Source organism: Mustelus asterias, chromosome 7 (assembly GCF_964213995.1).
Source record: "Mustelus asterias chromosome 7, sMusAst1.hap1.1, whole genome shotgun sequence".
Taxonomy (NCBI): Eukaryota; Metazoa; Chordata; class Chondrichthyes; order Carcharhiniformes; family Triakidae; genus Mustelus; species Mustelus asterias.
Window position 1 is genome coordinate 33,177,576 of NC_135807.1, and position 26,403 is coordinate 33,203,978.

A 26,403-nucleotide genomic window follows, 5' to 3' on the forward strand; every position below is an offset into this window, starting at 1 on the left:
TTATTATCTGCTGTACCTGCATGCTAGTTTTCTGTGACTCAAGAACGAGGACACCCAGATCCCTTTGCACCGGAGCACCACAAAGTCTCCCCCCATTTACATAATAAGTCGCCTTCCCATTTTTCCAACCAAAATGCATGACCTCACACTTATCCACGTTAAACTCCATCTACCACATTTTGACCCACTCTCTTAACCTATCTGTATCCATTTGTAAGGTTATTTCCTCATTGCAACTTACTGTCCTACCTAGTTTTGTGTCATTTGCAAATTTGGCTATAGAGCTTTCTATCCCTGTATCCAAGTCATTAATATAGATTGTAAATAGCTGGGGCCCAAGGACTGAACCCTGTGGCACCCCACTAGTTACTTCTTGCCATCCAGAAATTTTTTTTATCCCGACTCTCTGTCTTCTGTCCATCAGCCACTCATCTATTCAAGTGAATAAATTACCCCTAATCCCATGTGATCTAACCTTGTGAATTAACCTTTTGCGCGGCACCTTATCAAACGCCTTCCGGAAGTCCAGATATACATCTACAGGATCCCCATTATCCATTTTGCTTGTTACATCTTCGAAGAACTCCAGCAAATTAGTCAAACATGATTTGTCCTTCATAAAACCACGCTGACTGTGATGGATAGCGTTTTGACTTTCTAAAACGTCCTGGTATTGCTTCCTTGATAATTGATTCCAACACTTTCCCAACAACAGTGTGTGGGTGACAGAACAAAGACAAGATGATTGCAAATCCACATGAAATTGGGTCCAAATATTTAAAAACGATAAATACATACCCAGTGTTTCCCCTGCCCTTTCTTCTTCTACTTCAGAATCTGCTTTCTCTTCAGAGGATGCACACGAGTGAAGAGCAATGAATGCTGGCAGCCAATGCTGGTTGCTGCTACTGCTACTCAATTCTCCACTGGCGATAGAAGAGTTAGTTCTTCTTTCTGTCAATGCTTGTCTAGCTTTCCTCTCCTCCAGCTCTCTGCCAAATATTGAGAAAACCATTGTAACTTTTACAAAAAATATAAAATCCAGTAATCAGACACACAAGATGATACAATTTCATTGGAAAGATCGCCTTTTTGGTAAAGTAATCAATTGCTACATGTTCCCAACTGCAACATATCTTTGGATTCAAATTGAATGCAGTGCCCATTCGAGAAAGAATAGTTATGTTAATTATCTTTGCCAGAATCAATAATAGTAAGCATTAAATCCTGATAAACCTTTAACCAGTTTGCCAAGTGAATCACAAAATTGAGCAGAATTTCATTGGCTAGATTTAACCAGAAACCATGAATATTTAAAGAAATCCGATACCCGGTAATTAACTGAGAGAACCAGGCCACAACATTTCATGTTTTCATAAATAAAAACAAACTTTACTGTATACAAGAAATAAATAAAACTCAGCAAGCACCAATCACCTAACACTATAGCTTATAAAGACTTAAACAAGAAACTCAGGTTTATACATCTTCAGAAAACACCATCGGTTTTCAATAGCCAACTGCTATAGTTTCAAAATGCAACCAAGCTACAGCTACAACAAGGTTAACTGCCTTTTATTGAAGGGATTGCTGTAGATTTCATCCTTTGGCTTCTAGCTACACAAATCTTCCAATCGTTTTTACCCTTTTCAAATTTGCTTTATACTGAATACCAGTTACCAATTGTAGGCTGTGTCTTGGACAACATATTTAGCATTTACCCTACTTCAGGTGTAATTCAGGGCTTTATCGCTAAATTTTCAAGGAGTTACATGCTTCCTAATACCCAGAGCTGACAGTTCCAGTCTCGAACAAAAAAAACAACCAATATTTCCTGCTGGATTCGCTCCAACTGAATTTACAAAGCTAAACTCGAAACAAAGAATTCTTACTAAGCTACACTATCTCCATGACAATGAGAGACACATGGTTTGGTCCCAGGTGGAAATGCAAATTAATTATCTTTTAATTCTAAGGATTTCTTTAATTCTGGGAAATGACATGACTAAATTAGATCCTTTACTGGAATAAATACAGATGCCACGTTTCCAGTTCTTTACTAAGTAAGCTCATCTGCTGTATAGGATCTTCAACCTTTTGAGTGTAATAAACTCCAAGTTTGTTTGATTTGCATTTACTTCGGGATTGTTTTCAATAGTTTCATCCAGAAAACACCATTTTCTTTATTTATACCTTTAATTCCAAAATCTAAAAAAAAATTCTACACATACGAATCATGAACAAGATATTCACAACAAATTTAAACAATTTGCAAACTGTACAGAGCTACTTGAAACACCCATTCGATAATTCCACTGGAAGAAGCTAACTCAATCATTTCTTTTTTATCTTCCCCTCTTTAGATCTTTACCACATGCAGCCATTGCAAGGACAAATATGCAACTTGCCTGTTTCTCAATAGCTCTGCCCCTCCCCCAATCACTTGGGATTTCTCAGACTGAAACCTGGGGTAGCGCAAAAGTGGTGGTGAACCTTCCCTGTCTCTTAACCTCCTAATATTTGGCCTCAATTCAACAACATGGTTGAGATTGAGAATTAAATGAACGGAGGAGCATTACAGGTGTAAAATGGATTAATTTTTGTGTGTGTTTTAAACAATATTACCTAGCTTTTTGCATTAATGACCCAGAGGAAGGAACAGAATGTAAGGTTTCCAAATTGGCCAATGATATGAAGATAGGTGGAAGGGCATGTTGTGGTGAGGATATTGTGATTTGGCAACAGGATATAGGTAGATTGGGTGACTGAGCAAAAACCTGGCAAATAGAGTTTAATGTGGGGAAGTGTGAGGTGACTTTGGCAGGAGGAATCAAAAGGTAGATTATCTAATTGGAGAGAATTACAGAGGGATCTAGGTGTTCCAGTGCATGAATCACAAAGAGCTAGCAAGTGGGTCCAAACAAGTCGTTAACAAGGCAAATGCATGTTGGCCTTTATTGCAAAGGGGTTGGAGTTTAAAAATAGGGAGCATGTGTTGCAATTGGACAGGGTGTTGGTGAGGCCTCAACTGGAATACTGCATACAGTTTTGGTTCTTTTACCTCTAAAAAAGATATAGTAACACTGGAGGTAGCCCAAAGGAGATTCCCCTGACTAATTCCTGGGATGAGAGCGTTGTCCTATCAAGAGAGATTAAATAATCTGGGTCTGTAACCCTTGTATTTCAGAAGATTTTTGGGGTCAGACAGAGAGAGGACATGTCCCCTTTTATTCGTACTCTGCCACTTTTCTTTCGGCTCACGTCCAACCCTTGTTGCCCCGTGATGCCTTTTGCCCTTATATTTTGGCTTGTTGTCTTCTTGCCTTCTGGTGAAGGGTGACCTTATTCAGACATACAAGATCCTGAGGCAGCTTGACAGCGTAGATGGTAAAATGCTTTCATTAGAGGAAAAGTCTTGAACAAGCCGACATAACTACAAAATAAAGGGCTGGTCATTTAAAATTGAGGTGCGTAGAAATTTCTTCTTGCAGAGGGTGGTGAATCTCTGGAATTTTCTGCCCCAAAGGACAGTGGAGGCTGTAGAGATGGTTAAATATTTGATAGATCAAGGAATAGAGGGCTAGGGGAAATGACACAGAAGAAGTCGAGGCCGGCAAGGATTGATAAATGGTCCCTGATCACACTCATGTCTGTACAGAAACAGTGACTTTTATACTGTGCAACACATGACAACACGGCAGGACCAGGGAGAGACATCATGGGCCCTGCTGCTTCTCCTGTTTCCCCTTATTCCTCACCCCACCCCCAGCTTTAACCCTCTCCCTCAATCATGCGTAATATTTTTCCCCTTTCAAGATTCACCAATAAATCATAAGACCATAAGACATAGGAGCAGAATTAGGCCACTCGGCCCATCGAGTCAGCTCCGCCATTCAATCATCGCTGATTTTTTTCTCCATATCCACCAAACAATCGCAGAAAGGTCCTAGTAAGAAGAGAATGTCCATTGTTGGCATTATCATCTGATATATGTATATAGGCAGCATAGGACATTAACATTAAAAGCAGCAACAATACAATGAGATCCACCTTGACTATTACAAATCAGAAAGTACAAATTTTACTTCAACAGCATTGTGCAATACTGTTAATTTGTCAGGAAGCTATTAGTTAGTTATTAATGACACTGTGCAGATGATAACACTGATTTTGGGTGACTGCCTCATTAACATGTTCGGCACCGCACAATATGAACATAGCAACAGTAAGTTCATATCTGGGGGAAAGATTGAATATTTGCAATCTAGATAAACTGCCATTGGGACCTTTCCCATTGTGTAAAAGAAGATGATGACTTTTTGCAGCCTGAGTGCATGATATTAACTAATATAATAATTTCATACAAAGAGTGTAATTGGATTATATTTTATCAGTAATTTCACAGGGTAAAAAGATCAAATGACACCTGAGCAACGAAGTGGAATGATTGAACAACATAGGTCTTCCTTGTCAGAGAGAAGCATTCGAGCCTTTAGGTGTATCTGTGTGGCACAACTTTAACTTGTTCACAATTATCTACATGCCTTCATCAGTGGGGACAAAGTAGAAAGGGTCGAGAGCTTCAAGTTCGTAGGTGTCCAGATCACCAATAACCTGTCCTGATCCCCCCATGCTGACACTATAATTAAGAAAGCCCACCAACACCTCTACTTTCTTAGAAGACTAAGGAAATTTGGCATGTCAGCTACGACTCTCACCAACTTTTACAGATGCACCATAGAAAGCATTCTTTCTGGTTGTATCACAGCTTGGTAAGGCTCCTGCTCTGCCCAAGACCGCAAGGAACTACAAAAGGTCGTGAATGTAGCCCAATCCATCACGCAAACCAGCCTCACATCCATTGACTCTGTCTACACTTCCCGCTGCCTCGGCAAAGCAGCCAGCATAATTAAGGATGCCACGCACCCCGGACATTCTCTCTTCCACCTTCTTCCTTCGGGAAAAAGATGCAAAAGTCTGAGATCACGTACCAACCGACTCAAGAACAGCTTCTTCCTTGCTGCCATCAGACTTTGAATGGACTTACCTTGCATTAAGTTGATCTTTCTCTACACCCTATGACTGTAACACAACATTCTGCACTGTCTCGTTTCCTTCTTTATGAATGGTATGTTTTTGTCTGTGTAGCGCGCAAGAAACAATACTTTTCACTGTATGTTAATACATGTGACAATAATAAATCAAATCAAAATCAAAAAATATATATTTGTATTTTCTTCATCAGCAAATCTGAAGCCTCTGCTGGCTGCTGCTTCTCACTACAATATATTTTCAATGCAACACAACTTTATCACGATATTTCAATGCCTTAAAACACTTAATGAACTAAAAGGACAAAGTTGAAGTCAATGAATAAGATTCTTTAGAATCACATGCAGAGTAAAACAGGTTACAGATTCACTATGAGCCCATTAGACACTCCTGCCCTGGCAATTTCACCCTACAAAGCCTGTTCACAATGAACTGCCCCTGGCAACAAAATACATAGAACTCCAGCCATGATTCCACGCTTAGTTCACAAAATAATTATGGATGAAAAAGGCCATCTAGTCCAGCTCATCGGTTCGAGCTAGAACAACATAAAAGTAAGCCCTTTGAGCTTGCTCCACCATTGCCTATATTATATAGGTGACTCCAACTCAAAAGTATTGAATGGCTTTAAAGCAACTTTAGACATTGTGAAAATGCTGTATAAATCTAGGGTTTTTTGCCGCACCCGCATGCAGTAGACAGTGACTGTAGCACAGGTAAAATTGGAGGCCCAATGCTGGTTCTCTAAGGATAATTAATCATAGAGAAATTTGTTGTTAGGAAAATGGATACAAAGAAATCACTATATTTATAAAACTCTGTAGTTAATACAACCTTACCGTTTGAACTTCTCTGGCACAAACCCACAATGGACCATAAAGGGTGTCTGCCCATTACACTAATGTCACCATTCCCAGGATTAATCAATCAGACATACACCAGCAGCTTAGGGAAAATGTAGATTGCTGATCTGAATTTTTCAAGAATGACACATGATCAAAAAATCTGTGTGGCCTTAACTCAAGAGCTAGATTGTTTCCCCTTCACCCAGAAGTTGTCATACAAATTGAGTTTCATACCGTGAATTTACAGCCTATCTGGGATGAACCTCAGATGATGTTGAGATTTGTAAAACCATTTTTAAGTAATCTATTAGATGCAAAAAAGGATTTCCTCTCCAGACTTTGCAAGAGCAATAAAATGTGTGACAGAGAGTCCACACCCTGCATCACTCCTGGTTTTTAGTCTCTTTCATTTATTTTGATAAGGCTCAAGATTTTCAAGCCTCTGGTATATTAAAACAGCATAATTTAGGGTATCATGAAAATTTAGACTGCTGATTTAAATTCAAAAGATAATTTTGAGAAGTGTACCATTTTTAAACCAAGTGGTACTGCCCTGCCTCAGCCCACCTCAACTGCCCCGCCTCAGCCCACCTCAACTGCCCCACACACCCCCACCACCTCCCACCCATCCCCCATTCCCCAGCCACCCCACTCACCCCCTCCATCCAATCCCCCTCAACACCCACTGACCACCTCATCCCATCACCCCTCCCATTCCAATCCCCCTCATCCCCACCCCCTATCCTGTACCACTTTCCTTTCCCCCACCCCCCAACCCTCCCACCCAACACCCTTCACCCCCCCACTCAACACCTCACCCACATTGCCCCTCCCATCCAAACCCCCCCACCCCCCCCCCCTCACCCAGATCACCTCACTTCAGTGATAACCCTGTTTTACCTTTCTGTCTCATTTGTAAGTTTAACCCTCTTTGGCATTGCATGCTCCTCTGCTACTCCATCCTGACTTGTTCCAGGTGTGTGCTTCCTCTTGTGGCTTTTCCGTTGCAGGTGCTGCAGCTTGCACTTGGAGCCCTGTGTGCAGCTCCCAGTCCTGGAGAATTCGGGACAGACAAGCGTGTGTTTCTTCTTGCACTAAGGGAGGAAGCATTTTTTTGTGTGTTAGAAACTGGTTCCTCAATTCTTCATATATATTTAAAACCCACTAAGGCCTGAAATCCCTGAAACACTACATTACTCTAAGACCCAAGGCAAAGTTAGGCACTAATCTTCTTTGTTGCTCCCCACATCACAAAGTTCAGTTGGTTGATTTCCATGTAATATTAAAATAAAACCTTAGGCTTTGGAGTAATCAACCCAGCAGGGAAACAATATCAGCTGAAAGGGCAGCTTAGCGGCGTCAAAAAAGGTTTTGGAGCGGGGAGACTCACAAGCAGCAAAGAGTGCAGAAAATATAATGAAATCTACTCTGAATAAATCAGCTTTAGGAATCAAAACTGGAGGCAAAGGGGACAATTGAATTCCGGGTTGACAGTGAATCAGAGGTGAGATTGCAATTTGAACCCATTGGACTCCCATATTTTGTGGGTCTTCAGTTACAGCTTTTTAAAATCCTTTCATGGAATATGGGCATTGCTGAAAAGACCAGCATTTTCTGCCCATCCCCAATTGCCTTTGAACTGAGTAGCTCAGTCGGCCATTTCAGAGGCAGTTAAGAGTCAACCACATTGCTTTGGTCTGGAATCTCATGTGGGCCAGGCCAGGCCAGGTCTTCCCTAAAGGACATTAGTGAACCACTTAAAAAAATTTTTTTTAATAGTTTATGGTCACCATCACAAACTAGTTTTCAACTCCCTATTTATTAATTAATTGAACTCATGTCCCCAGAGCATTAACCTGGGCCTCTGGATTTGTAGCATAGTGAGTGTGCCACCGTCTCCCTCAAACTCTCTGGAGCTAATGAATCAATGCAGTTTCCTGTGAGGCACCGGCAGGTCACAGCACGTTGCCAAAGTAAAACAGCTCCAGTCATCCCTACCTCTCAACTCCACAGACTGTCTTGATGATGTTAGTCACATCGTGAGGATCCGTAGTTTGGGTGTTTGAGGTTTATATATTTTTGTACCTTGCATTTCATTAAAAGAATTGAAACAAAACATAACTGCTGGTAATGAGCAGACAAATCTGGCACACAACAGGCTTGTTAAAGAATGTATTGCCATCCCAAATATTTAGTGACTGCAAAAGTGGAATTTCACAGTAGAGTCCATTACACACTTGTAATGTAGTCTGTTCCAGATATCAAATTCCTGCAGGATCAATTCAACCCATAAAAACTGATGCATGCCTTAGTTATCGTAAATCATCACACGAGCTGAATATTGAGGATCAACTAGCACAGTATGAGTGGCTAATTAAATGTTCTCAGTTGCATGAGAACAATCTCATGTTTTTTTCCCTTCGGTTTTTACCAGGGCCGCTTCCATTTTGCAGCAAATACAAAACACGCGCAGGAGAAGGAACATTTCCATTAAAAGCAAACAGGAAAAAAAAATACACCTGACAATCAAACAGCAACAGATGCCTATAAATGTGCATGGAATCGAAGGTGAATTATTGACCTGGTTAGGAAATTGGCTGAATGGCATAAGAGAGAGAGAGAGAGATTAGGGATAACGAGCAAGTTCCCTAATTGACAGAATGTGATGAGTGTTGTCTCCCAAGGATGTTTTAGGAGCTCAACTTTTCACAGAATTGACTTAGAAGATGGGATGGAAAGTCACATATCCTAATTTGTCACTGACTCAAAGACAGGCTGCTTTCTAAGCAGCACCGATAGAAGAATAACCATCAATGTTTCTTTATAATTTTAAGTGAATTAGCAAAACTGTGACAAAATAGATCAGAGTACTTCCTAAATGATGAAAAGCTGGAGGATTAAGAGGAGACACTTTGGGGTTCAGGTGCATGGCTTATTAAAATGTCATGAATAGGTACAAAGAATAATAAACAAAGGCTAATAGAATGTTGGCCTTTATATCCAGAGGATTAGTATAGCATTAGCTGTCTATTTTCAGTAAAATGAACCCCTTTGTGACTTGCTTATGTCTAGGTCCACACTGAGGAATTTAAGGGGGTAATACAGAAAACAATATTCCCTTAAATGGGAGGAGCCCAAGGCTCAGCTTGTCAAATTTAACTGAGGAAAACTGTTCAAAATGCCTCTGACTTCCATGAAAATTCCAACATGCACTTCCTCATTCAACAGCCTGGTCAATCCACCCCTTGGAGTACCATGAACCACTCTGGGCACCATATTTTAGGAAGGATATAGCAGCTTTGGGGGGAATACCAAGTAGATTTATGAGAATGAAATCTGTAATCCAAGGGTTAAATTAGGAGGGGAGATTACACAAATTAAAATGAATTTCCCTGGAATTTGGAAAATAGATGATTAGATCAAAGTTTTCAAAGTATTAAGGGGAATAGATAGGGTAGATAGGGAGAAACATTTTCCAGTAATTGCTGAGTCTAGCATTAGGAGGCATAGCCTAAAAATTAAAGTTGGACCTTTCAGGGGTGAAATTAGGAAACATATTTATACACAGGGGTAGAAGTTTGGTCCTCTCTTCTGCAAACAGCAAGTATGCTAGGTCAATTGTTAATTTTAAATAGGAGATTTTTGTTAACCAAAGGTATCAGGGCATATGGGGCAAAGGTGAAAATGTGGGCTTAGGTTGCAGATAAGCCATGATCTCAGTGAATGGCTCAAGAGGCTAAATGGCCTACTCCTGGTAGCTATGAATGAAGAAATGGTTTTGAAATGTTACCAGCTGAAATATAATTGAGGGGCTATGGTAATTTATGTAAAGGATGGAAATACTGGGAGTTACAGACTAGATTCTGTTAGTCAATGTATAGAATATTAGATACCTGAAGGTGTACGACAACATAGATTTTAAGGGGTAATACACAAATCTTCAAGCATGAAGGAAAAGTCTAGTTAGGGAGTTGCATTGATCATAGCTATTGTACGATGGCAACATTTTGTGCATATTTTAAAATGCTCAAAGGGATTGTTTTGAAAATTGCAGGCTAGAATTCAATTGAGGGGTCCAGGTGATTTATGAGGGGATACATGATTAAGGTGTACAAGATTATGAGAGGTATGGAAAGGGCGAATTGGGGGCAGGGGGGTTAATCACGATGGGGCATAGTTTTAGTGCAAGGGGCAGGAGATTCAAAGGGGATTTGAGAAAATACTTTTTTCATTCAGAGGGTGGTCAGAAGCTAGAAGGTAGAGGAGGTCAGAAATCAGAAATCTTACAACCTTTAAAAAGTATTTGGATGAGCACCTTAAACATCATAACATTCAAGGAAATGGGACATGTGCTGGAAAATGGGATCAGTGTGACTTTAGTGGTAGCTATTGTCGGTGCAGTCTCGATCGGCTGAAGGGCCTCTTCTGCGTTATATGACTCTATATAGGGTAATAGATATTTGTTAGTGAACTACTGGCTGAAATTTATTGATGGGTTTAGGATAAATGGACAGGAGTTACAGGCAGCACCATAATAATAGATTCTTGGATTTTGGATGCTAAAGAATAATCTAAGAATCTATTGTGCGAGAGAGATTAGGAATAGGAAGGTTAGGCAGATGAATGCGTGGTGTGAGAGCTGGTGCAGGGATTTAGATTTTTGGATCATTGAAATCTCTTCTGGGGAAGAGCTGACATGTTCAAGAAGGACGGGCTACACCTGAACTGGAGGGGGACTAATATCCTGGTGGGGAGATTTGCTAGAGCAACTCGGGAGGGTTTAAACTAGTTTGGCAGGGGGGTGGGACCCAAAGCAGTAGGGAGACAGAAGAGAAGGTTGAGGACAGCACAAAAGTTAAAGAAAGCACATTAAATAGTAAAGGCAGTGTCAGTATCCTATTTCTAGACAGTCCAGGCAAAAGCAAGACAGAGAGCAAGGGAATTCTGGATTAAACTGCATTTATTTCAATGCAAGAGGCCTGACGGGCAAGGCAAATGAACTCAGGACATGGATGGGTACATGGGACTGGGATATTATAGCAATTACTGAAACATGGCGAAGGGAAGGACAGGACTGGCAGCTCAACGTTCCAGGGTACAGATGCTATAGGAAAGATAGAACAGGAGGTAGATGGGGAGGGGTGTTGCATTTTTGATTAAGGAAAACATCATGGCAATGCTGAGAGGCGATATATCCAAGGGTTTGCCCACTGAGTCTATATGGGTTGAACTGAGAAATAAGGGGGAAATCACTTTGATAGGGTTGTACTATAGGCCCCCAAATAGTTGGCGGGAAATTGAGGAGCAAATATGTAAGGAGATTACAGATAGCTCCAAGAAAAATAGGGTGGTAATAGTAGGGGATTTTAACTTTCCCAACATTGACTGGGACAGCCATAGTATAGGGGGTTGGATGGAGAGAAATTTGTTTCGTGCATTCAGGAGGAATTTCTCATTCAGTATGTGGATGGTCCGACAAGAGAGGGGCAAAACTTGACCTCCTCTTGGGAAATAAGGAAGGGCAGGTGACAGAAGTGCTAGTGAGGGATCACTTTGGGACCAGTGACCATAATTCCATTAGTTTTAAGATAGCTATAGAGAATGACAGGTCTGGCCCAAAGGTTAAAATTCTAAAATGCTCCAATTTTGATGGTATAGAACATAGAACAGTACAGCACAGTGCAGGCCCTTCGGCCCTCGAAGTTGTGCCGAGCTTTGTCCAAAACCAAGATCAAGCTATCCCACTCCCTATCATTCTGGTGTGCCCCATGTGCCTATCCAATAACCGCTTGAAAGTTCCTAAAGTGTCCGACTCCCCTATCAGAGCAGGCAGTCCATTCCACACCCCAACCACTCTCCGAGTAAAGAACCTACCTCAGACATCCCTCCTATATCTCCCACCATGAACCTTATAGTTATGCCCCCGAGTAACAGCGACATCCACCCGAGGAAAGAGTCTCTGAACGTCCACTCTATCTATCCCCCTCATCATCTTATAAACCTATAAGGCAGGAACTTTCAACAGTTAATTGGGGGAGTTTGTGGGAAGGCAAAGGGATGTCTGGTAAGTGGGAGGCTTTCAAAAGTGTGTTAATCAGGGTTCAGGGTAAGCATATTCCTCTTAGAGTGAAGGGCAAGGCTGGCAGAAGTAGGGAACCCTGGATGACTCGGGATATTGAGGCCCTGGTCAAGAAGAAGGAGGCACAAGACATGCATAGGCAGCTGGGATCAAGTGAATTCCTTGAAGAGTATAGGAGGCGTAGAAGTAAAGTTAAGAGAGAAATCAGGAGGGCAAAAAGGGGACACAAGATTGTTTTGACAGATAAGGCAAAGGAGAATCCAAAGAGCTTCTACAAATACATAAAGGGCAAAAGAGTAACAAGGGAGAGAGTAGGGCCTCTTAAGGATCAACAAGGTTATCTATGTGCAGATCCACAAGAGATGGGTGAGATTCTAAATGAATATTTCTCATCAGTATTTACTGTTGAGAAATGCATGGATGTGAGGGAACTTGGGGAAATAAATAGTGATGTCTTGGGGAGTGTACATATTACAGAGAAGGAGGTGCTTGACGTCTTAAAGTGCACCTAGATAAATCCCCAGGACCTGATGAAGTGTATCCTAGGACACTGTGGGAGGCTAGGGAGGAAATTGCGGGTCCCCGAGCAGAGATATTTGAATCATCGATAGTCACAAGTGATGTGCCTGAAGATTGGAGGATGGCAAATGTTGTGCCTTTGTTTAAGGGCTGCAGGGAATTGCCTGGGAACCATAAGTCGGTGAGCCTCACATCTGAAGTGGGTAAGTTGTTAGAAGGTATTTTGAGAGACAGGATCTACAGGCATTTAGAGATGCAAGGACTGATTAGGGACAGTCAGCATGGCTTTGTGAATGGAAAATCATGTCTCACAAATTTGATTGAGTTTTTGAAGGGGTAACCAAGAAGGTAGATGAGGGCAGTGCAGTTGATGTTGTCTTCATGGCTTTGACAAGTACCACATGGTATGTTGTTGCATAAGGTTGAATCTCATGGGATCCAGGGTGAGGTAGCCAAATGGATATAAAATTGGCTTGATGACAGAAGGTGGTTGTTGAGGATTGTTTTTCAAACAAGGCCTGTGACCAGTGGTGTGCCTCAGGGATCGGTGCTGGGTCCACTGTTATTTGAAATTTATATTCATGATTTGGATGAGAATATAGGGGGCATGGTTAGTAAGTTTGCAGATGACACCAAGATTGGTGGCATCGTGGACGGTGAAGAAGGTTATCTAGGATTGCAATGGGATCTTAATCAATTGGGCCAGTGGGCTGACGAATGACAGATGGAGTTTAATTTAGATAAATACGAGGTGATGCATTTTGGTAGATCGAACCAGGGCAGGACATATTCAGTTAATGGTAGGGTGTTGGGGAGAATTATAGAACAAAAAGATCTTGGGGTGCAGGTTCATAGCTCCTTGAAAGTGGAGTCATAGGTGGACAGAGTGGTGAAGGCGGCATTCGGCATGCTTGGTCAGAACATTGAATACAGGAGTTGGGATGTCTTGTTGAAGTTGCACAAGACATTGGAAAGGCCACACTTGGAATACTGTGTACAGTTCTGGTCACCCTATTATAGAAAGGATATTATTAAACTAGAAAGAGTGCAAAAAAGATTTACTAGGATGCTACCGGGACCTGATGGTTTGAGTTATAAGGAGAGGCTGGATAGACTGGAACTTTAAAAAAAAAAAAGAGGTCTATAAAATAATGAGGGGCATAGATCAGCTAGTTAGTCAATATCTTTTCCCAAAGGTAGGGGAGTCTAAAAATAGAGGGCAGAGATACAAAAGTGTCCAGAGGGGCATTTTTTTCACACCGAGGGTGGAGAGTGTCTGGAACAAGCTGCCAGTAGTAATAGTAGAGGCAGGTCCAATTTTGTCTTTTAAAAAGCGTTTAGATAGTTATATGGATAAGATGGGTATAGAGGAATATGGGCCAAACGTGGGCAATTGGGACCAGCTTAGGGGTTAAAAAAAGGGGCGGCATGGACAAGTTGGGCCAAAGGGCCTGTTTCCATGCTGTAAACCTCTATGACTCTAATCGATGTTCAGGAGTGAGATACAGGCAAGAATACAATATCAGGGTTGCAACAGTTTATGTAATTGGCAGAGAGTTATATGTTGGAATGTACTCATGAAGTTCCTTCACTGTCGCTAGATCAAAATCTAGGAACTCCCTCCCTAACAACACTATGGATGCACCCACACCACATGGACTGCAGCAGTTCAAGGCAGCAGCTCACCACCACCTTCTCAAGGGGCAATTAGCGATGCGCAACAAATGCTGGCCTAGCCAACGACACCTGCACCCCAAGAAAGAATTAAAAAGTTTAGATAACATCAAAGCCATGAATTCATGTTAACTGATTTAGTCAATGTCAGTCTTTAATACAGGTTTTTAATACATATAGCGCAGGATTTTGCAGCCTCGCTCGGGCAAGACCAGAAATTCCCGCCCGAGATCAACGAAGGTTTCGTTTGTCGGACATTCGTCTGCGCCGATTCCATGGTGGGTGAGGTGGTAGAGTTCCAGCTATAGTGATGGAATTTTTGCTGATAATTTTGGGATTAAATTCCTTGATTCCATAAAAACATAGATCAGAAACCTGGACAAAAACCTTACAATCAGGCTGAAGCCTTGAAATTACCACCAGGATACTTTTATAAAACAAAGTTCATGGGTTATTTTGTTTCAATTTAAGGATCTCTCAACAGGATGGCCACGTCGCCAACATAAACGCAACAATGTCCAAGATAAATATTACTGACTGAGTGACAATCACTGAAATGAAATGCTGGAAATACTCAGCAGGTCTGGCAACACCTGTGGAGAGTTAACATTGCAAGTTAATGACCTTTAAATCATGAGTTTTGATGAGAGGTCATCAACTTAAAAGCTGAATTGTACTTCTCCAACAGGGCCAGGACCCTGAATTTGAATCATACGAGTGTCCTGAGCCAGGCTGTGTATCATCATGCTCACCAGTGCATCCTTCTGGGAAGCAGGCTCCTCACTGGCCTTCTTTGTGCTCACTGTCCAGAGGTTTGCAGTGATTTCAGACTGGCAACTCCCATTGGGATTGGTCGGTGGTGTCTATGCAGGTAGGCAAATGTGAGGGGACCTCAACATGGAACCAACCTCGGATGCTTGAACTGAAGTTGGAAGTTAAGAAGTCTCATGACCAGTAGGGCCATCGGGTTGGAAGGGAAACCCCGCCACACTCCAATTCACGGACGAGGCTGGGGTCTTTCATCCACTCAGCCCTGTCATTGGGGCATGGAGCCAATTGTTCCAATGGCTGCCTGGTCTGCCACCCCAATTGAACTGGCGACCTCCAGACAGTAAAATACTGCCCTGACTCAAAATGATGAACCTCAATTGGACTAGTTGGCTGACCTGGTTCCAGTCTACCACTCAAAGTTTCTGAAGGCATGAATGCTTCGGGGAGCCATCCCAACACTGTCTCCCCATCCCCCTCTATTTTTCAGGCTTATCCAACTCTAACCCCGTCTCCACAGGGCCTGTAAATCTAACCCGTTATCTTTGATTCTCTCTCATAGATGCTGTTGGATCTAATTAGAATTTCCAGCATCTAGTTTTATTTCAGATTTCCAGCTTCCAATTAAGTTTGTTTTTGCACAATCAGTAAAAGTTCATGAAGTGACACTTTGCAACTGAGTATGGGAAATAAATTGATGGTAGAAGTTGTTTAATATCAGAAAACTAAAAAAAACCTCATTTTTGTATCTGTCCGCCATTTCTTCTTTATATTAGGCACTATAGAGTGATGTTCAGAATAGATGCCCATAGTGGAAATATTTCTAAAGTAGTGGAACTCTAATAAAAGCTGATGCCCATTGGCAAGTAATATCAGCTTTCTTTGTCTTTTATTTGTAAGGAACCAAGTTTCAAAGGCAAAGCCCATTGTGTAGAATGGCAACAAGACAAACATTTGTAAAAGGATAAAGTAAGTTAGGCAATATTAATTGGGAGACACTGATCTTGAGTTTTCATATCATGCAGACTGCAGAAGAAAAGGGAAATAAAAAGTGAAGAGCAATTCCCCAGTTTTGAGGCCAACCCTGGCTTTCTCCTCTTCACTATCTATAGCTCCCTCAAGGAAATCTTATCCAGAAGAGGATCAGCTTCTAGGACTGCTGATGACACACAGTTTTAACTTTCTGCCTCTTTCATTAATACAAAGGTTGTTGCCAAGCTCCCAAATTGCCCATCTGATATCAAGACCTCAGTGAATGAGAACAGCTGACCATTCACCTTGACTTTCTTGTCACTGTCTTTACTTTCATCAGCTTCCCTAATCGCCATCTGAAATTGAATTCGGAGTTAAGGAATGTGGTGTTCTGCTTGATCCAGAGCTCAATCCCCTCCTCCACATCCATTCTGTTGTCAAAATCTCTGTTCCATTCCGAATATACCTGCCCATCCCCAATTCTATTTTGCCAAAACTCTAGTCCATCATCTCATTCCCATGGAGGGACTTAGTTGACCCAACTGCGTCTAGCCTTGCCAAGCCTTAATCCATCCACAATAACCAACCCATATCCACATTAACACAAAGTACAACACTCATGTCACCCCACTTAACCTTTCCATCATTGCAAGCTATGACACCTTCATTTCAAAATTCTTATCCTTGCCGTAGCCTCACCCACCACCATCTTTATTCCCTTCGCTCAGTTTCTCCCTCTAACTACTGGCTTCTTGTTCCCTCTGCTCCATGATTGGCACCCATTCATTCAGCCCCTTAGCTCTTTATAACTCCCTCTCCAGTTCCCTCCATCGTACTCCCTTCAAATTCTGAAAGCATGCTCACTTGATCATCGTCATTATTCCTACTCTTCCCTTTACTCCAGATTTAACAACTACCCAAGTTATTTTCCTCCTTCTTGTAGAAATATCTGAGACATTGCTCTAAATATGAGAATCACTTTATAAATGCAAAGCCATTATTGCCAATTTTACTCTTGACATGGCAAAATGAATTTGATTGCAACGCTTTGACGGGGAATGAGGAAAATGCTTGTATTTACAGCTTAGAAGAAACAAGGCAGAACTTACTTTATGTGGTTGTTTAAAACCCTCAGGGATGTGGGGCTTTCACACTCAAGTCCAACAAATTAAGTTACTTTGGCCTAGTTTTATGATATAAAAGGTCAAGTGCAGCAACCGGGATCAGTTTCCCAATAAAAGTGCAGCTAAATATTCAATATACATTAGTGAAAACTTTGTGAGGCAGCAATTCCATTTCAACTTTGTAATCCTGCACATCAAGTCGGGCAATGGTAAAAGGGACAAGAGTTAAGGGACAAGGGTTAAGAATAACGTCTGCCTGGTCTGAGATAGGAACATTTCGGGTTCAGTACCTGCTCTGCCCCAAGTCTGTTGGCGTCAACTGATCTGATGTGATCTAGTGTTACAACAATCAGCCTCAACATCTTTAGATTATGGAGCTGGAGTGAATTCCTGAAAATACACATGTACGTCATGTGAGGAAAGCACCAAAACCCTTCAGGGTCCAAAAATATGCTGACATTCACACTTGGCTCAATCACGAGGACGAAGTAGTGGAAGCTTGCCATTATTGTTAAATGTATGAGTCAATATCATTAGAGGATGAAAATGAAATGTTAGAATTTTTATATATATATACACACACACATATATTATATATATATATAAAAATAAATCTACAATCAATTTTGTATTGCCGAAGCTTTTTGTCTTGCACTCAGACAAACACAAGAATACGCTTTTCATCGTTCAAGATGCTTCAAAGCCAGCTCCCTCACAAGTACCAGTGAATTGATACAGATGTTTCTGAGGTGTAAAACCTTCATCACTTTCTCTCAAGGAGGAACAGTAATTGGACAGGACGGCACAATTGTCACCAGCCACCACTTCTGCTTTTATTGGAGAGTAGCCCTCAGTCTCAAATAGATTAACCATCCTTTGGTGCGTTTCCTGTAGCAGGGCTTCCTACATTTCAATATCACAAGAAACAGTGTTATCCTTGTCCCTATACTGTGAACAATTAGTCCACTTTTTGCCATTGCAACTTATGATGTGCTGCAGCCCTTTGTAGCTGCTTTCCTGTTCAAATTTTGTGGGTCCAAAGCTGAGCTACCTTGGTACCTGCTCCAACAATGCCTCAAATTTAAAAAATATTTTCCTTGTGGTCAAATATCTGTGGTCTTACACCTTCCCACCTGTGAAAACCGCACCTGTCCTATAACACTCGGAACTCTGCATTCTGCCAATTCCAACATCATGTGCATTCCCAATTTCCTTTGCTTCAACAGTGGTGGCTGTGGCTTCAGTTGTTGAGGTCCTAAGCTCTGGAATTTCCTCCCTAAATTTCTCCCAACTCACTCTCCTTTAAGATGCTCCTTAAAACCCACCTCCAACCAAGGTTTGGTTACATTATAATATCATCTATGTAGCTTGTTGTCAACCTTATTTTGATAATATTCCTAGCCCGTTTAACTTCATTAAAGGTCGTCCATTAATTTAAGTAGCTGCTCTTTTGTAAAGAAGGCAAATGCACCCAGTTTTCATACCTCCGGGAAGGAGCTGCTCTTTCCCACTTTCCCCTGAGATGGGGAGAAACTTCTTCATTCAGTGGGTGGTGAACCTGTGGAATTCTCTATCACAGAAGGCTGTGGAGACAGTCACTGAACACATTCAAGAAGGCAATAGATAGATTTCTAGACTCTAAAGGCATCAAGGGATATGGGAGAGCGTGAGAGTATAATGTTGAGATAGATGATCAGCCACGATCATATTGAATGGCGGAGTAGGCTCAAAGAGTCTATTCCTACTCCTATTTTCTATGATTCCTATTTTCCATGTTTCTTCCCCATTCATTCATGGGATGTGGGTGTCGCTGGCTGGCCAGCATTTATTGCCCATCTGAGTAGCCATTTCAGAAGGCATTTAAGAGTCAACCACATTGCTGCTGGTCACATGGTGGGATTCGAACCCGAGACCCCAGAGCATTTCCCTAGATCTCTGGTTTACCAGTCCAATGACAATACCACTAGACCACCGCCGAGTGAAATAATCTGTGCCTGCATGACACCCAAGACTAAAGATGAACATAAACATGAGAGCCAGTCTTTAAAACTAGGGCTCTCAAACGAGAAATCTATACTCTATTAGAGATTGTTAAAGTACTTGAAATCAATTATAAGATTTCATTTAATTAAGAACCAACTTTGCAAATTCAGTGCCCCACGTTTTTAATAAAGCAATGTGTAAAATGATGTAGATAAGATCACTCTTTATGTAACTGCTACAATTGAAAACCTATTTAACAAATTGCATCCATTAAAGAAGTCTATCACCTCTCTGATTATCTGTGTAAATCCTTGCTCATACAAAGAGGTATCTATTCATATTTAACTAATGGATTTCACTAATCCACTTCCAGCCCCATATCTTCTGTCAGCTGCTTGTAAGAGAGCATTATACGTGGTAGTTTTTTTCTCCATATCTCACCCTTTTGCCTTAGCACCAGTCTCGTTCTGTCAGGTTGCAGTTGTGGCCTGATGCTTGGCTGATGGTGCACAAGGCACAAGTACCTCACCAGGTTTCTAATTCGCCCTAACCCCACCATGACAAAGCATTCGAGCTTCAAGTTCTTTCCTTCGGATATCATGCCATTTTTAAAAAAATTCTGAAAAGTGGAATCCTGTACTTAGGTAAAACAGATTGTTTCTGGGTGGTTCCCAAATTAAACTTTAAAAAATGCAATGGAAATACACGAGTTGGTCATCATCTGGAAGTAAATGAACTTCTTTTGCTTAAGGGTCTCTGCCAGGCCTTTGATCAATCTCTTGCAAGTATTTGTGTATTTCCAGTTTTTATTTTCCTCATTTCTGACTTCACATTTTACCTTTAAATTAGAGATAGTACAAGATACTATTTACACATTTGGGGAACAAACATTAAGTTGAATGTCTTACGCAGGGGAGACTCTGAAGTTGGCTATTGTGAAAAACTGAAATGTCACTATGTATTAACTATTCTAATTTCAAGGGAATGCTCCTCAAGTTAGAAATGAAGTCACACTTGTGATGATACTGTGCCTTTAAGAAATGCATTTGTGTCATGTTTCTTGTGCAGGATGTTTTTTTAAGCCATCAGTTCTATTTATCAGTGCTGCTTTGTCTACAACCAACAACCTGCATATTGATGCTGCAGAAGCATAATTGATCTTAATTGCTGGAATGTTCGGGCTAATGCAGTGTTGTTATTTTGGAGTTTTCTCCTGGAGTTTTTCAAAGTAGGGTTTGATTAGGTTTATTAACAGGAAAGTCATGTGACTGACTGGGTTTAGGCTCACAGAGACACACAAGTTTCTTGGGATCTTTAGAGAGAAGCAGCTCTCTGCAAGTCTCTGATTCTCACTGGAGATTGACGACTGGGATTTGCCAGAAAATAGGTCTCTGTCTCTGAAGTTCTGCTGTTTGAAGATAGATCTTTTTGTGGAGGCTGCTATACAGGAGTCAAAAGACAGGTGTCTTTCTGTATCTCTGTCCACAGGGATTAAAAGGTTGGAAACCAAGCATCCACATGAACCTATTTTCTTTAGGTAACTGATTCTATAGTGCAATTTATGTCCATGGGGATATTGCGTAAATTGGAACTATGGAGATGGCTAACTATTAAGAATGATATCTTGTCATGTTTAAGTATTTCAATTGGGAAACATTATACTAATTCTTTTATTATATGTTACTTGTGTTGTTAAATGAAGTTCCCTGGGCATTTTGATTGATGCTGGCTACATCGGAAGACCCAATTGTGATGAAATTTACAAACGAATGAGAAGGAATAAATTTGGATGTCTTGCATTTCCTGCAGTTATGCCCTGTATGTGTAAAAATGGATTGCATTTACATGGGGAACTAAAAAGGATAAGATGGGAACTTTACATTCTTGTTTAAAAAGCAGGCTTTTGGGCAATGACCGACCCACGGTAAATTTGTGACTGGAGAATTTCACCATAAAAAGCAAGTAGTTAAAAAGAACTACAGTTAAAGCTTCACATCTAATTTTTCAAACAATAAATGTGCATAATCCAATGTCCCTCGATGTCAGGCTCAGTGGTGTATAATTTGACTTGGGTAGTAACATAAAACACACGGTGGCATTCGTTTGCATTTTGCTCAATTTCATTCTCATTGATTTAATATTGTTGGGATCAACAACCCTTTCCAGCCAGTAACTATGCAGCAGATATTAACACATGGGAGTCTGACAGTCTGAGAGAGCTTAGAGATTAATAAACTGCAGAAATTGGGGTGTCTAATACATTGGCTACGTCCAGCTAGGAGGTAATACAGAATGGAATTGTAGGGAAGAAGGTAGAAATATCAAAGTTGAAAAGCATTTTGGTGACAAGCTCTATCTAGGCTTGGATATCAAGCTACTATGCCCAAAATTCCTCACATTTGAGGCCAAAGTTGCAGAATATTCTTCACTTTTGCCAAAGTTAAGCTGGTTTGGATCATTCAGATTTTGAAACCAATTAGATGGTCAGAGAAAGTGGCAACAGCTGTAAAGACAATGAAAAAGCCTAGAGATAGAGAAGCCAAATGAAAGGTGACCCTACTGGCAAGGTACGTGATATTAATAATAAAGATGAGGCTCTGGATGGTGGAATCTGGGATTTGAGAGGTTACAATGCAGATTCAAGAGGAGAAGCACAAGTTATTGTAGTCTTTATATTAAAACAGATAGGAATGGAAAAAGAAAATTGTAGTTCTATGGAGGCATAATTTGCAGGAAATCATTGCCAGATTGGTCTGAATTTTCACCTGTATTCTCACCTTTCCAGAAGATGACAACTCTGAGTAGTTTCTGGATATATTGAGACACACAATGTACCACAAGTCTGTGGGACGGCTGGATGAAAGAACTAGCATGTATTTGATGCCTTTTTTGAATCCAGATGTTCCAAAACACTTTACAGCCAATTAAGTACTTTTGAAATGTAATCACTGTTGTAATATAGGAAATGATGGATCAGAAGTTATTTGTATGATGGGTGTAGTTAGAATCATAGAATCCCTACAGTACAGAAGGAGGGCATTTGGTCCATTGAGTCTGTGCCGATCACAATCCCACCCACGCCCTATTCCCGAAACTCTCATTTACCCTGCTAATCCCCGACATTAGGGTCAATTGAGCATGGCCAATCAACCTAACCCGCATATCTTTGGACTGTGGGAGGAAACCGGAGAACCCGGAGGAAACCCATGCAGACATGGGGAGAAGGTGCACACTCCACACAGACAGTGACCCAAGGTCAGAATTGAACCCGGGTCCCTGGCACTGTGAGGCAGCAGTGCTAACCACTGTGTCACCGGTGATGCCAGCCACTTAGTTATGTGTGATCGGTGACTTTGACCAGCATAGTTTTGGTCCCACCTGGAAGCCTGATTGGAGGATTTTGTTCAGGGGGTGCTCAAAGAGAATGTAGTGTAAAGCAATAGCATGCCTGGAATTGAAAAAGAACAGGAGGTTGAAAAAGAGGCAGTGTTGAGGTAGAGGCAAAATACTGTGAATGCTGGAAATTTGTAATAAAAGCAAAAATGTAGGAAATACTCAGCAGGTCAGGCAGAATCTGTGAAGAGAAACATATTTGATGGCCAGAACTTTCTGGTCCTGCCTGTCAGTATAGGATCATTTAGCCCCACTGAAATCAATGGACTTTTAGCTGACTCGCCGCATCTGTTGCAGCGGGGCTGGAAAATCCTAGTTTCAGATCAAGATGATCCTCCATCAGAATTGAGGGTTGTGAATTGGCTTTGAAGTGACAATGATTTTGGCAGGTGTGGGGTAAGCTGATAGAGAGGGTTGATGATGTCAATGATCATGGGCTCAGGAGGGAGCAGGTTCAAGGAGCTTTTGAACTTCACGAAAGAGACAAATTTAATGATAACCGCATGCAATGGAATAAATCAATGTGAAGAAGGATGGAACTCCAAGGACAGAGTGAAAAGAGAAAATTGCAGAAGAGGTGCAGAAATTGAACGGATATCTGCAATTTTGAATACAAAAAACTTCAGAGTGTGTGTGTGTATAGTATGGATGGGAGGGTACAGTGGACGGTAATCAGAGGAGACAATTTAATTGTGGGGAAAAACGTTTCAATTATTCATGCTTTTGAGGGTGACCCTTGAGTGATGAAATGCCTGATACAAGTGGTCTCAATCCACAAATCTATAAACTGGAGAGGATCCTGGTCACTGCTAACAGAAGATATGTGAGGGGTTAGTGAGAAACAGGTTCCAATGCTGCAGATACCCTGCTCAATTTCACAACCCAAAGCAATACTTCCAGGAAGAATGCTTATAACATCAGGATTTTGAATTTTGTGCAGGTAATATGGGATCTTCACAGACGACTTAGGAACATTAAAGATGGGAACAGGAGTATGTAATTCTGCCTGTTAATCACCAAGACCATAACTGATCAACACTTAAACTTACAATTAGCCACCTTTACTCCATATCCCTTAGAGACACTTACTAAACAATAATCTACCTTGAAAATTTCAATTGACCCAGCACCACAGTCTTTTGAGAACGAGTGTTCAAAATTTCCACTACGATGTGAAAAAGTGCATTCTGATTTCATTTCTAAATGGTGGGGTTCTAATTTTATTATGCCCAATTGTTCTCCGTTCGCTAATAGACATATCTACCCAAACATCACTATCATTTTAAACACATGACTCAATCATCTAAAACCAAAGGAATACAAATGAAGTTATTATAACCTGTCCTCAATGTAACCCTTTAAACCAGTGATGGGCAACCTAGGCTAGTGAGTGGGCCACATGAGAGGCCTTCCTCCATCTCATTTGGCCGCAAGATTGAAATCAGGCTTGTTCACTAACCTTGACCCCATGAAGAAGATTGAATACATTTAATCATAGAAATCATAGAAACCCTACAGTGCAGAGAGGCCATTCGGCCCATTGAGTCTGCACCGACCACAATCCCACCCAGGCCCTACCCCCTTATCCCTACATATTTACCCGCTAATCCCTCTAACCTACGCATCTCAGGACACTAAGGGGCAATTTTAGCATGGCCAATCAACCTAACCCGCACATCTTTGGACTGTGGGAGGAAACCGTAGCACCCAGAGGAAACCCACGCAGACACGAGGAGAATGTGCAAACTCCACACAGACAGTGACCCAAGCTGGGAATCGAACCCAGGTCCCTGGAGCTGTGAAGCAGCAGTGCTTATAAATATAATTAAAATAATACATGCCATATATTTCATAACGAGTTATAGAAAATGCTTTATCGTTTATATATTAACAGAACTATCAACTTCAAATGGTAAAAACAAAATAAGTATTTACACTTTAGACACAGGAAGTGCACGGCTCTCAATCACTGTTTCTCCTCACTTCAATTGCCCTTGCTTTATGTGTGTATCATTGGTATGAAAAAAACCAAGTGGATGGAAATCAGCAAAATGTGGCAACCTTGTGCATGGGCAATGGTCAACAGATTGTCTCATGGGCCACACTCAGAACCCAGATGGGTTGCATGTGGCCCCCAGGACGCAGGTTGCCCACCACTGCTTCAAACCCTTCTATCAGTCTAGTAAATCCCATGCCCGCCCTGCAGTGTGGCAGATTGGATTTGACCATGGCTCTGCCTAGCTGAAGCACCATTTCCTCAATTCTGTATTCCAACCTCCTTCAGGTGAAGGCTATGGTGTCTAGTAGGAGGCTTTTGCTGTCTGGTAGAAGCTACTTATAATGATAGAGAGCCAAATAAACATTGAAAGTTAGGTGACAATTCCCTTTATTTTTCCCTGATTTCATATTGACAATTAATTCAGTGGCACATGCAGTCATGGTCCAATACCTCTTTAATGTTAGATCTCCCAAATGTGCCACAAATACTCCTGGTGACAACAAAGTATGTTCTGATAAAATTGAACTATAATTATAAAGTGTTTTACCATTTAAAGTTTTGACATGCTCAACCAGATTAAAATAAATGCAAGGGTGGCACTAGTGGTACAAGGAAGGTTACAGCAAAATATCAAAAGGTTGATCAGGGAGTGCTACTGGGTATCCTGGCCCATATTTACTCCTGTGTTTATCTGTATTAAGTAAAAAAGAAACTGCCCCCAAAATGACTACCAAAATTTAGTCATGTTTGATGCAAAGAGCTTGATGTTGCTTAATAGAATCTAATTTGACATCTATCTGGTTTTTGCATCTTCTGTCATTTTGGCTCTGTTGTTAGTATTTCTCCTCAAGGCAAAAGCTTGTGGTTCAAGAGTCGCTCAGAACCTGAGGATATAATCTAAGTAGACACTTTAGTGCAGTAGTGAAAGAAAGCGGCCTTGGCAGAAGTGCTGTATTTTGGAAGACACATTAATTGAAGTCCTGTTTGCTTGTTCATCTGAATGTAAAGGACTCCTTGATGCTATTGAAGATCAGGAGAGCTCCTTCAGTGTTCTAACAACATTTATTCCCCAACATACATCACAACAAATATGGCTGATCTTCCATCCTAACACTATTCTCTTGCACTCTCCACATGCCCCTTGATGTCTTTAAAATCTAGAAACCTATCTAATTCCTTCTTAAATATTTTCAGTGATTTGGCCTCCACTGCCTTCTGTGGTAGAGTATTCCACAGGTTCACTACCCTCTTGAGTGAAGAAGTTTCTCCTCATCTCAGTCCTAAATGGCCTACCCTGTATTCTCAGACTGCGATCACTGCTCTCGACCCCCCCAGCCAGCGGAAATAACAGTCTGTCCAGCCCTGACATAATTTAAACCATTTCAATTAAATCCCCTCTCATTCTCCTAAATTCCAGTGAATACAGGCCTAGTCGACCCAATCTCTGTTCATACAACAATCCTGCCATCCCAGGAATAAGCCTGGAGGACATTTACTTCATTCCTTCAGATGGCAAATATGTCCATTCTTAGATAAGGAGACCCCAAAACTGCACACAGTACTACAGGTGTGGTCTCACCAAGGCCCTGTATGGCGACAGTCCTTGCTCCTGTACTCAAAGCCCTCTTGCAATAAAAGCCAAAATATCATTTACCTTCGAACTGCTTGCTGTACCTGCATGCTTGCTTTCAGTGACCTGTGTAGGAGGACACGCAGGTCCCTTTGTAAATTAACATTTCCCATCTTCTACCATTTAAAATCTATAGATAGTTACATGGAAGATGGGTATAGAGGGATATGGGCCAAATGCAGGTAATTGGGATTAGCTTAGGGGTTTAAAAAAATGGCAGCATGGACAAGTTGGGCCGAAGGGCCTGTTTCCATGCTGTAAACCTCTATGACTCTAAATAATACTCAAGTCATTCCATTTCTCCATCTGAAGTGGATAACTTCACATGGCTTCTGCCATGTGTTTGCCCACTCACTCAACTTGAA

At 41.2% G+C, this 26,403-nt stretch overlaps 1 protein-coding gene across 1 annotated transcript in view; it reads right to left on the reverse strand.

Moving 5' to 3' along the window:
* Positions 1 to 26,403, reverse strand: part of zc3h3 (zinc finger CCCH-type containing 3) — a 248,604-nt gene that overhangs the window by 39,601 nt on the left and 182,600 nt on the right. The window contains exons 10-11 of the mRNA XM_078215840.1: positions 6,798 to 6,991; positions 799 to 992 (exon numbers count right to left, since the gene is read on the reverse strand). Of these exons, the coding sequence (XP_078071966.1) occupies positions 799 to 992; positions 6,798 to 6,991 (388 nt within the window). The remainder of the gene's footprint in view (positions 1 to 798; positions 993 to 6,797; positions 6,992 to 26,403) is intronic.